This window comes from Xiphophorus couchianus, chromosome 11 (genome assembly GCF_001444195.1).
Source record: "Xiphophorus couchianus chromosome 11, X_couchianus-1.0, whole genome shotgun sequence".
NCBI classification, from domain to species: Eukaryota; Metazoa; Chordata; class Actinopteri; order Cyprinodontiformes; family Poeciliidae; genus Xiphophorus; species Xiphophorus couchianus.
The window spans coordinates 27,497,345-27,510,018 of NC_040238.1; the positions used below are offsets into that span (position 1 = coordinate 27,497,345).

The 12,674-nt window shown below is 41.9% G+C and overlaps 1 protein-coding gene across 3 annotated transcripts in view; it reads left to right on the forward strand.

Moving 5' to 3' along the window:
- The window catches only part of sptbn4a (spectrin, beta, non-erythrocytic 4a), a 34,043-nt gene extending 23,159 nt beyond the window's left edge, over positions 1-10,884 (forward strand). For all 3 annotated transcript variants that reach the window (XM_028032062.1, XM_028032063.1, XM_028032064.1), the window contains 9 exons: positions 315-453; positions 550-634; positions 892-1,103; positions 2,874-4,327; positions 4,422-4,482; positions 4,576-4,844; positions 5,827-5,997; positions 6,170-6,212; positions 7,900-10,884. In XM_028032062.1, coding sequence (XP_027887863.1) covers positions 315-453; positions 550-634; positions 892-1,103; positions 2,874-4,327; positions 4,422-4,482; positions 4,576-4,844; positions 5,827-5,997; positions 6,170-6,212; positions 7,900-8,184 — 2,719 coding nt within the window. In that variant the 3' untranslated portion in view covers positions 8,185-10,884. The remainder of the gene's footprint in view (positions 1-314; positions 454-549; positions 635-891; positions 1,104-2,873; positions 4,328-4,421; positions 4,483-4,575; positions 4,845-5,826; positions 5,998-6,169; positions 6,213-7,899) is intronic.
- Positions 10,885-12,674: the final 1,790 nt, after the last annotated feature.

Here is a 12,674-nt window from a genome sequence, read left to right on the forward strand (position 1 = left end):
GTTCTGAATGTTGTTTTGGACAAGAAGCTATCAAGCCTAAGATAATGCTGCCTGGTATTTTTGCCAAGAGGTTGTTTCACAGGAACCTATCATAAATTCTTTATGAAAGTTTAATTTTTTAGGCATCTTAAAACCCCTATTTAACTAGTTGGAATTGCAAAATAATAGAAATCGCTGGTCGCTAGGTTTCATCATGAGCCATTTAGCACATATTTAATCCTTTACCTTCCGCAGCTTCTATTATTATTATTATTATTATTAACTTCCAGTATTCAGTCAGTCTTTTCTGAATAATTTGACCTGTTTGTTTACAGGGATTTGACAGGTCTGGAAGTGATGATGAAACATCACCAGGATCTAAAAGCCAAAGTAGACGGCCGCAGCAAGACCATCCAACAGTGTGCAGACCTCGGCAAAATTTTGATAGCTGCAGGCAACCCAGCATCAGAGGAGGTTGGGAAGGCAAACCACGCACCTTTACTGGCACACATAAAACTGCATTGCAAAAAGTCATGACTCTGTCTAAACTACCTAAACATGTCGCAACAGATACAAGAGAAGTTGGACAGTCTACTCACAAAGCAGAAGGATATGGTTGAAAAATGGGACAAACACCAGGAAAGGTTACTACGCAGTAAGTACACAGACGCATAGCTGCAATAGAAAATGGACTGAGACCACAAACAAGGAGGCACTAGTATGTATAAATCAAATGTTCAAACATTACTTTAGCTTTAGGACTATTATTTGAGCTACAATCCATATTGGAATCGCAATGCGCACACACACTCAAACATGTAAATACCAGCTTTACAGTTGAGTGGGCATTAATTATAAAACATAACATGATTATGTAAGGTAAGTGTGCTGTTTGTGTGCGGCCACTTCCAGAGCAAGAACACTTCCAGTTTGCCCAGGAGACGGTAAAGGCAGAAGCCTGGCTGAAAGCCAAGGAGCCACTGATGAGCTCCAAGCAGCAAGAGGGAGAAGAGGCCCAGGCCCAAACAGATGAGGTTGAGCAGCTCATACTTCGCCACGAGGCCTTCCGCAAGGCCGCTGTAACCTGGAAAGAACGCTTCAGCTCCCTCCGCCAGCTTTCCGCAGTAAGCTTTACTGTAGATGAAAGTTTAATCGTGTCTGCTGTAACGCTGCTAAAAAAGAAAAAAAAATGACCACAGGATGCTGTGTTTGCTTAGCAGACATTTGCACATGCCAGCAGTTGCATCATTGAACGCATCGTGTGATGAACGCATTTCATAAACCCTCACTCGGTCGGCCTTCCATGCTACATTGATTTGTGTTTAGAACAACAAGCTAAAAACACAAACAGGTGCATCTCAGTGAACAATGAAATCACAAAACAGTTTGTTTCAGTGGTTTAATTTAAAAGTGAAAATCCATTGCATACAGAAATATTTATTTAAAAATTCATTTCTGTAAATTTACAGCTTAAAAGGGGATGAAAACCCAAAATTTGGTTAATACAACCTCATCATACAGGATCTGCTCACTCTATAGCTCTTAAAACATGCTTAATTATTGTTTATATATTTAACTTTTGTGCGTCCTTAGCTGACAGACTAGGAAACAGTATGGTGTGTTTAGTTTTCTTAACAGTGTGCAGGCAAATCGTTTTTTTATTTAAACCATTTGCCCACACACAGTTAGCTAGCCTGGACATTGCCTCCCTTTGCTATTCCGCTCGATTAAAATCTCTCTTCACTGAGAGTCTGGGTTTTCTCCCCTTCACTTGGATTCCCCCGGTAGAATTTCTACCGGGCCAATCAGTGAACAGAAGGAGACGTTGTGAAGGATGACCTCAATTTTCTGCGCTGCTTTAGAAGTGTGGGCTGCTTGTAGTTTTAGCAATGGCAGTGGACAAAGTGAACGAGTCTGCTGCATCTTTGCTACCAGATATCGAATTAACATTAACAGCCATCTTGTTTGTCTCTACAGTGGAGGGTAGTTTACATCACAGGCAATTTCCAGTAAGCTTTATATTGTTGAACTGACACATTGTATAGGTCATGGACATTACATAGCGACTGTGTAAAATTGACACCTTTAAAAGTGTCAATGCCTCCGGGAAACAATTGTTTCTCAATAGCCGAGAGTTCAGACCCTCTGTACAAAAAAGGGGCTGGTTTTCACCTGGCCAGGCTCATGTTGTTTATTATATAGTGAATGGACAGGAAATGGGGAGTATGGCCAGAGACCAAGACAATCATATCGAAAACTACAGCTATGGGCAAAACACTGGACATGTTGCTATGACATCAGAAATGAGGCTGCTATTCTGCGCCATTTGCCCTTCTGACCACCACCAGCAGGCAACGTAGGTGAAGTGTCTTGTCCAAGGACACAACAAAAGTGGCAACCCACCGGTGGCAGGGCGAACTCCTGCCTCCGTCGCCAGCATCACCTCAGCTAGTATACACCGGGTACACAATATTTTGCTTGTCAGAATAGCACAATATTCCTCGTATTGCCTTGCTGACTTAATTCAATTAAAGGAATGACTATCCAAGTTTGAAGACAACCAATAAACACAGAAAACAATAAAAGGTCAGGAAGGAGGATAAAGGGGTTTTAGAGGGATGGACAAACATATTTTTGCTTTGAAAATTCTTGGCATTGTTGTAAAGTTTCAATTTCCTGATGGGCAAAATTTTGGGTTTTCATTAGTTTTTAGCACTAATCATTCAGAAATAGCAGTGAACGTTTACAACATATCAGTTCAGCCTTTTGATTTGAATTACTGAATTAAATCAGATTTTAAATGATTTTCTACTTTAATGAGACGCACCTGTACGTTACGGTTGTCATACAGACACTTGATTGGAGCATCACAACATATACGTTTGTTTCTATAGGCCGAGAAGAAAAAAGAGGAGGAAAAAAAGACAACGCCACTCTCCAGTCGAAGAATGTTCCCGTTATCATGTCTGACTCCTGGTGTCCCTTCAACCAGTGCTACCTCTTCTTACTTGAGGCAGACAATACAGGCTCAAATAGAACCCAAACCCTTCCAGACCAATTTTGACCTGGGTACCAGCTCTGCAACCCAGAGATTGTCTACAACACTCGCCAGCTATAATCCAGTTATTAACGGTTCAGGCTACCATGGACTGGAGCAACAGTGCGTTGGAAAAGTAGGACACAACTCATACCTTGGGATGAACCAACAGGTGGCTGGAGCTGGAAGTGACTCTGGCTTATCAGCATCCCAGAGTGGAGGGGCAGAGAGCTGTACTTACCATGGAATAAACCACCAAACTCCTGGTAGTGCAGAGAGTTCTGGATACTTTGGAGTGACCACAGGGTGTTTGGGTAGTTTGCAAAATCATCTAGGTGCTGGTAAGTTAGGCAGTTCAGGAAACATAGCTCAGCAGCCAAGCAGTGGCGGTATGGTAAGCCCTAGCTTTTTGCCTCAACAAAATATGGGCAGTTCTGGATATTTGGCCCAACCACAGAATTTGGGAAGTTCAGGATATCTTGGACAGCAATCTAATATTGGAAGCTCCGGATATTTGGCACAGCAGCCTAATCTGGGGAGCTCTGGGTATTTGGCCCAACAGTCGAATTTGGGTAGTTCTGGGTATTTGGCACAGCAGCCTAATCTAGGGAGTTCTGGATATTTGGCACAACAGCCTAATCTGGGGAGTTCTGGATATTTGGCACAACAGCCTAATCTGGGTAGTACTGGTTATTTGGCACAACAGCCTAATTTGGGGAGTTCAGGATACCTACCGCAGAATTACCAGGGCAGTGGTGGAATGGGAAGCTCGGGTTTTTTGGCACAAAATCATTACAGCAGCGGAAGTCTGGGAAGCTCTGGTTTCCTGGCCCAGAGTGGAGGCATCATGGACCCTAAAATGGCATACGCATGGCAGCACCTGAAAGCTGACTTTATGCAGCCCAGGATCAACCACATCCACAAAGCTATAAATCCTCTCTTAGAGGCCAGCAGACTGCAGCGAGAACAGTTCGGAGACATCCCAATGGCAGACATGGTGGGACCAGAATCAGGACTGGAGCTTCTCCATGGCCGTCTCCAGAGGGATCCCCGTGGCAGTCGCTCGGATCCACAGATGGATCATCTGAGGCGGGAAAGGGAGTACAAGCTGGGAAGACAGACCTCTAGTGAACAGGAAATCCAGGCCAGGCTGAATGAGCTGCCGCTGATAGTGCGGCAGGAACGCTACAGGAGGCGCGTAGAGCGGCAGTCGTCCAGTGAACAAGAGGGGAGCAACAAGCAGCGGATACAGAGACAGGACTCCAGCGACATGGAGGGCTCTGTGAAGGACGGCTCTGACAAACACTCAGGGTACGCAAACTTGTGCGACTGCAGGCCGTAAATTCCAGTACTGTTTGACTGAATCCAAAAAAATAGAGAGTCTACAATAATTGTGTTCCTACAGGGAGAAGAGATCTACGATGGCAGAAATTGTGGAACAAGTCCAGGAAAGAGAGGCGGCACATGTATGTTGGCATGCAAACGTTTTTAAACAACTTGTTGGGTCATTGCTTCTCATAATTTGGTGTATGTATTTTTCTTTTTATTGGCTCTCTCAGGCACGTGGTGAGCCTTATCGTCCTCCTAGCAGCCTCTCAGCACCTGTGACTCGTTTTGACGGACGCCCCCGAGCCCGAGACCGTCCCAAGCCAAGGAGGCGGCCCCGTCCAAAAGAGCCTGAGACAACTCGTCGTTCTCGTTCGGCCCCGGCAACTGGTGCCCCAACCACACCTCAGCCTCCATCACACACTGCCCAAAATGAAGGCTTCCTCTACCGTAAAAAGGCCACCAGCACTGACCTTGAAGCTCAGCAGAGGAGCCCTAACAGGTACAACCATCTGAACTACTAGATCATCAATTTTCATTTGACAAAACAAACAAAACAAAACCCCATCATATTCCGTTAGTCTTTGGACATTTGAACAAGTCAAAGTAATGCTGCTTTGCTTCTGCTAATCAACAGCACACTTCTTCTAAGCACGCTTGCCTCCTCTTAATTACAGTGAACCCCCAGTATTCATGGGGGTTAGGGAACACAGCCAACCATGAATAGCTAAAGTTAGTAAATAGTTGAGACCCCCTCAGAAAACACGTATAGCTGCCTATTTTAATTGTTCAAACACCAACTGTACCTTACTAGGCATTATTTGTAAAAATACTATCTATTAGTAATAATAATCTATTTGTCACAGTAGAAAGTGTCTGAGCACTCCTGCAGAAGCTAACCTCCTTGGTCTTCCTTATAGCCTCCCTTGGGGGCACAACCAATCAGTGCCAAGGAAAATAAATGCTGCTCCTGGATTGGCTGCTTTGCAAACACCAGACACTATTGTGTCATGTAGAAATTATGCCTTGGTATTTTAACTTCCCAAACTGCATTTTCATTTTAATATTTTAGAATAAATTTTACAAAAAAACAAATAAAAATAAATGACTAGGAGAATTTTTTGCAAGTAATGTAGAGACAGGTTCCACAGAAAAATCTGCGAATACTGAACCACATATATGAGGGGCTGCACTGTAATTACAAGATTACAGCAGTTTTAGTAGTTCTCTGGACTCCCACTCATTACTGTCTCAAACTGGAGATAACTTAAGTCTCTGTCTATCACTGATCTTTCACTGTGAACCACATTGTACAGGTGGGAAAACTCTTTGCTTCACATTCACGTACGATTCATCTATTTTACAGAAACAAAGCCTGGTAATTTGAGAACGGTCTTTTTTTTCCAGCTAGCTCATGTTCTCCAAACACACATTGAGTTTGAACCTTTAAAAATAATTGAAGGCATTGTTCATGATTTTTGCAGCAAATCATGGGTGAACGTATACTGTGTGCTGAAGGAGGGAAAGTTGACTTTCTACAAGGATACTAAGAATCTGACTGCAACATACAACGGGGAGCCTTCTGTTGACATGAGTGACTGTAAATTTGATCCTTCAATGGGCTACAAGAAGAAGAAAAATGTCTTCATACTTCAGTAAGACCTCTTTCATAGTATCAGAAATTATTGTCTCTATAAAACTGAAATTTAACATTTCAAACTTTATATAAAGCACAATATTATCATTAATCTGAAACGCAGCTTTAAAAATCTATAGTGAAACATATATGAAACTGACACAAACTCTTTTTGTCTTTTCTTATCAAAGAGTAAATGATGGAACCAACTTTGTATTCCATGCTAAAGATGAGGTAAGAACCTTAATACATTCATATTATATATTTTAGATATGTTTTAGATATACGCTGACCTAGATGTTTGATGTAAAATAAGAAACACTGGATGTAATCAAATCTATCTGGAGAGTGGGTGATGATTGACTTTATTACAAATAATTTATGTTTTTCTCTTATTGAACCCCCATGATTGGCCTGGATGAATGTTTTTCTCTCTTACTGAAGAGAGAAAAACATACCACACAAATGTTTTAATTTTTGTGGGGTATCCCTATGATTTACCATGACAAACTACCTTCTGGGAAGAAATTAGATCAAAAGGTGATTCTAAGATGGCAGGTCACCTGTCTGGCTTCTCAAGCTCATTATGTTTCAGCCAATTAAACTTCTACCTTCACATTGCCTCGCCATTGGTGCCAAAGAAATTGTCGTCTCATGTAATTCAACCTGGGTGGCAGATACAGAAAGTGTCTTGGGCATACCGATTCTTGTCAATGTAAACTGGCTGTAAATACATGGAATGCCACCTTAGTGGACAACAAAAGTATAAGATGGTGTAGGAGGCTGGGTGATGGCAAGTAGTTGGCCTCAACTACACAAAAAGCTCAACTTCTGGATTCAACCTTTTGGAAGGAGGATAGACTTGTTTGGACTTGAAAGCGGAGGATGGTGGTTTTCAATTCCTGAGCTTCTCTTCAATGGCTGAGCATCTCTTTGATAGGCTGGTGAAAGCCAGCTCATGGTTCTACAGTTTGCTTTGTCCAGAGGGTCTACTGAGTAACAATTGGAAACTATTGAAGTTTGACTTGATTGGATCTGATTTTACTCAATCACTAACCTATGGCCATGACATATCAGCATGATCGTGAAGGAAACTGCGCTATGAAGCTTAATGGAAATTCTCTCTCTATGGTGCTGAATACAACCATATGCAGACTACAATTCTGAAACGATGCAAAAGAATTGACATCATCATTCACAGCTCCTCCTTCTGTTTGCTGATTGGCCTGGATGAAATTCAACTTGAGAAATCAGGCTTAATGGGCAAAATCCCACTTGAGCAGAATCGTGTAGGAAGGCAGTGATCAAGCTACCTCATTGTAGGAGTTTTTCCTGTTAACAAAATGGTCAATGCAGAATGGTCTCAAGCTGTAGGAGGAAAAGTTCTTATGCTAGGCACTGCACTACGTCATATGTGCAGATGTCTCTTAGAACATCTGCACATGACAAATGATAAATGACCTGTACTTGTAAAACATTTTTATCAAGTCCAGAGGACCCCAAAGCAAGTCTTGCCCAAGGACACAATGACAGAGACAGGTGGAGCAAGAAGCAAACTCCCAACAACGTCGCCGCTGTTCCCATCAAATCTATAACTTTCCTCAGGGATTTCAAAACAAATGAGGCGTTGAAGAGAATTACATTTTATGGTGTGGTTTGGAGTAGCCTTTATCCGGATGTAAATCTGGATAAATGGATAAAGAGTTTAGGTTTGTAGTTTGTCATGTTTACTGTTTCCTCAGTTTCTTGACCCAAGCCTCAACCACCTGCCAGTTGTTCCCAGTTACAAAATAGTTGGATACAGAACATTTTTGAAAGAACCCTCAGTAAACCTTCCAGGTTTATAGGAACCCATCAGTCTTGCGTAATAGCCTCCCTTTCCTTTCCAGACCTCAGAAATATTTTCAATTGTCTTCTGCAGGAGGATCTGAAGGCATGGACCTCAAGTATCACCATAAGTATTGCTGAGCATGACGACCTGGCCAAGTGGGACAAACCTGGCACCTCGTCCATGGATCCCGACCGCTCGGAGAGGAAGGAGAAGTCAGAGGGGGACGCAGATGCCAGGTCAGAGAGGTCCGAGCTGGTGGAGGGGGAGGAGAGGTCCGAGAAAGGCGAGGGCTCTGAAAAGCTAGACACATCTGAAATTGCTGACAAGCTGGAGGGTGGGGCAGGGGGCTCCAGCACATCTGGCAGGAGCAAATGATCAATCCTTTTGTGTTATAATGTTATTGTTAAATGTCACCAACAAAAGGCAAAGGAAGCAGGGGGTGGGAGGGAGGGATAGGTGGAGAGCATGTTTGCAGACCCTCCGTCACAGAGGCTAAAAACCCTCTGAGGCCACGGTTCCTGGACTGACTGCTGTAACTGTGACCAGACTAATCTCTCAGCCCCTCCCCTTCACCTGGGCAATACATCCGTGCTTGCATAGTGCCACCTGCTGGTTGATAACGGAGATCAAGTCCAGACAGACAGACAGACAGTCTCCAACAAATGGTCCCAGGAATTAGTCACTGTCACTTTCCATTGCTGATTGTTTGATCTAATGAATTCACAGCATCTTTCTGTATGTATCTCTGAAAATGTAATGCTCTGTCTAACAAGACAAATCCGAGAAGCGGCGAATGAAATGTTTCACGTCAATATGGAGGAGAAAAAAAATCTTTTTTTTTAAGCAATATACTTTGTTTTTATTTTTTCCTCTTTGCCAGAGAAACAAAGAGGGGATGAAACAAAAAGTAATTTAAAAAAAAATAGATGAAAGCTACAATTTGTCTCTTAAACTTTCTCCAGGCAGTTGTGCACCTTACCACTTGACACATCTGTACAGTAGACATGACATTTATTCCCATCACATGGCTAGCTTTGGATCATGTTAATATATTGGAATGCTGGTGTCACCACCTAACTTCAGTGGAGTCAGTGAAAACACATTTCTACCGTTTCATTTTGGTTTATATTACGACAATTATTAAACTTATTTGTCCACGATGTTTTATGTGTCAAGAAAAGAGATTCCAACAAAATTTCAACCCATTAACCCGAGGTGTGTAACACTAAGCCTATGAGACACAATGCCTTTGTATACATGACAAAACTTGGAACATTGCATGAAATGGTCTGTTACTGCACCTGTTAAACTTGCCTTTATTTTTCTGATCTTGTCACAGAACAGGTGATGAGGGAGTTGCAATAATTTAACGTGAGCTCGGGTTAAGAGGGGGGCGGAGTCGAGAGGGACGTTTCAAAAGCAGGGTTCGTCTTTTGCCTACTGAGCAACAAAAAAAACAACAACAACAACAAAAAACGGGGGGGCTGTTTGGAACGCAGAAACAGCAGCTCTCCAAAGCCCAAACAGCCCCTCTGCTGTCTGTAATTTGTTAGTGCAAATTTAGTTTCCACAGAATGTACTGATATCAGCTGTGAAATGTTCAATCGCCACCAGACGAGAGTCGGTGGTGCCCTAAATTGTAACGCCCTTAAGTCGTGCTCTTTGCCCCGTGTCCTTTCATTCAGAGTTTAAACCGATTGAAGCCTCTCCACCAAAGGCAAGTTCATTGGAAAAACTGTCATGAATTGTATATACCTAACTTTGTATGTATACCAGTAAACCCTGTGCTCTAAATAAAACAACTCTGAGCTCATAACTGAAGTGGGTAAAACCTAAGCATTTATTTTAAGCCACAAAGAGGACCGTGTATTGATGTTTATCACATTTAAATGAAAAATATGCAAATTAGGACTCACTATTAATTCTCATAGAGTGTATATATAAATACACCAGTACAGTATCTAGTTCTATTCAAAAAAAAAAAAAAAACTTTTACCAGGGAGGAGCAGCAGGACATCCTGTCGGTATGCTTCTTGTATTTTTCTATGCCTATATTTATTCATGTCAGATTCAGGAGTTTTTGTCCCTAAGAAGATCTGGTTGATGTAGCTGATTGAGTGTGTCTGTGACAGAAGAGCCAAATGTATGTGTTACAAACCTACCCAGCCTGCTGCAGGTGGTAAAAGGTATGGTATACTGTGAATGCTGAGACGAATAGGCATCGGTCCACTTCTCGTTTGTCATGTGAGATTTATTTATTATTTTTTTAATTTATTTATTTTTACACATGTGAGTACAAATAAACTTTCTGTAACGTCGATATAAAAATGTGGTTTGAATTGCAGTATTAAAGGAGCTCCACAGCCACTGTGCAGAAACGGGCAGCAGCAGCTCAGATCTTTTTCAGATTCTCTTGTTATGCTGTTTCCTGTGTCCCATCCTACCCATCTTGCACCTCTCCTGTGTAAAAAAAAAAAAAAAAAAAAAGGCTTCTAAAATAAATGTCTTCCTTTCAAAGATGGAACACCAAAAGTATATGCGAGATGCAGCACCGTTTGAACACACTGACATGAGGATTGTGGTGTATCTCTACACTGCTGTAATTTTTGACAAGGATAAGAATCCATTGCTTTTATTTGTGAGCTATTGTTTAGGGTTTTTACATAAGTGCCATGTCATGCAGTCTGCTCTAACCGTGCTTCACAAGGAGGTCGTTCTAATCCACTGGAAACACGACCGGCAGCCATTGCGAAACATATTTTTTAACAGAATTAGGAGCATTTTCCTGTGGCTGTGATTGTCCTGGTTTTGTGGCAGATATTAAAGCCACACCAACATGTGCATTTGAAGTGTTTGCTTCCCACCACTTTTATGAAACACACAGGGGATATTTACCACTATGTTAAAACAGAGAGCCAGAATTAGGTAGGCAGCATAAACCATGACTGAAGACAGAAATATTGTGCAAACTTTGTTGACTTTATTGATGGTCTTACAAGTGTGTATGTCTTTGTTACTTTACAATACAAATTGCTGCTATGACATTAAATAAACCTCCAAACTTGCTGAGACAAACTTGATGTGAAATTGATGTGGATGAACCTGCAGGTCTCTCTCTTTTTCTCTCTCTCTCCCTCTTTCTCTCTCTCTCTCTATTTTTCTGTCTCACACACACAAGTTTGCATTTCTACCCATGTTAAACTTTGCATTGACTTCCATTCGTTTTAGTATGCATTTATGCCCAACCCAGGCAGTTTCCCTAGCCCTTACCAGTACTAGTCTATTCCTAACCCCTAAATCAAGGGATGCGACCGAGCTTTGGTTCCTATAAGGCACATCAGTCTTCAGAAGGCTAGTAAATATATCAGAAGTGGTCCTTAATAGACAGATAAACAAGTACACACACTAAGAGACCCACAGACTTCCAGTGCCTACCAAACCAGCACAGACAAATGAGCACACTACATTCCCCGTGTGCCAGCCCACCCCACATGGTGTAAGCGTGTATCTGTGGCCAGCTCCCTCAATTGGCCCGCATCCATCCGGCGACCATGACTAGGGGCCCCCCCAAGACATTCCCAAAGAATCTGGGAGGAGTCCACTTAGAAAATTCAGGAGCGGTCTTATAGAACCGGGACCAACCAAGCAAAGTTAGATCACCACCAGCAGAGGATGACTCAAAGACCCATCAGACCAGCTATGACTCCAAGCAGAAGTGATTCCCTGAAGGTTCACCCGGTCTCTAAACCCGCAATGTCTGATTGGGGATAACCCGAATCCCTAAACTCCCTCTTAACCACAGACCCTATTGTAGCCCAGCCCAGGGCAGAACTCAAAAGCCCAGTACCCCTACGGTCAGGACCACCTCTGTGCCAGCATCCCCACACCCCTCAAGCTCCTGATGTAAAGGCGACAAAGTCTATACCTGCTACACCACAAAGTGGTGTTTTATTTATTAACCAATTCAGACATTCTCTCCACCGAAACATTATACAAAATAAACCATATTTGTGTCTTTTTGTTTTTCGAGCTCTTATGTCTTTTTTCTTGTTTTTATTTTATTTTTCATTTTTTGCAAACTGTTGTTTTCCAAATCCACCTTTATGAGGTTACAAAGTAACCAGAATGAGTATAAAGAATGATAGGTTTTCAAAGCCATAGACAGACGAACAGTCCCAGAGAGCATGTCGATGGCAATCAGGTAAATCTCACTTCCTGGGTGTTTAACTGGGAGCTTTTCATTGAGTGTTTATCTGTTCCCAGATTTCAGACTTTTCCACAGTTAACTTTGGGGATAATGTTGGGTACTATATATTGCAGATACTTAACTCTTTGCATCTTTCTGAATATATAACCCCCTCTGTAAAATATGGTACTGGTATCATCATGCTCTAGTAAGGCAAAGCTAGTATAGGCATAATATTTGAAGCTATAACTGCAGCCAAGACTGGTTTTATAAACTGTTGAGTGAAATACAAATGCAAACCATATCTTTTGGGTTCTGATTTAAAAATATGTTTGTTAAAACATAAAAAAAAACAAAAAAAAAACAGGAATTGTAGTTGTCACATTCTGGGACTATGTTGCCTTGCTATTCTTTGTTTGTGTAAAATATTTCCTGGTTCCTCTCAAATATATTTTTGGATGCAGCATTTGAAGTTTTTCGTACAGCTGCCACCGAAAGATCACTAATTCGGAATTCATGCTGTGCCGCAGAAACAAAATGCGTAGATTCTTGTAAATAATTCATGTGAATAAAAATAAAGGTTCATGCTCTACTGACGCGCCACGAAGCAGCAGCAGGGATGCAGGGTCCTCCACTGAACAGAAATGTTCATCTGCAGCCCAAACGCTGAACAATCTAA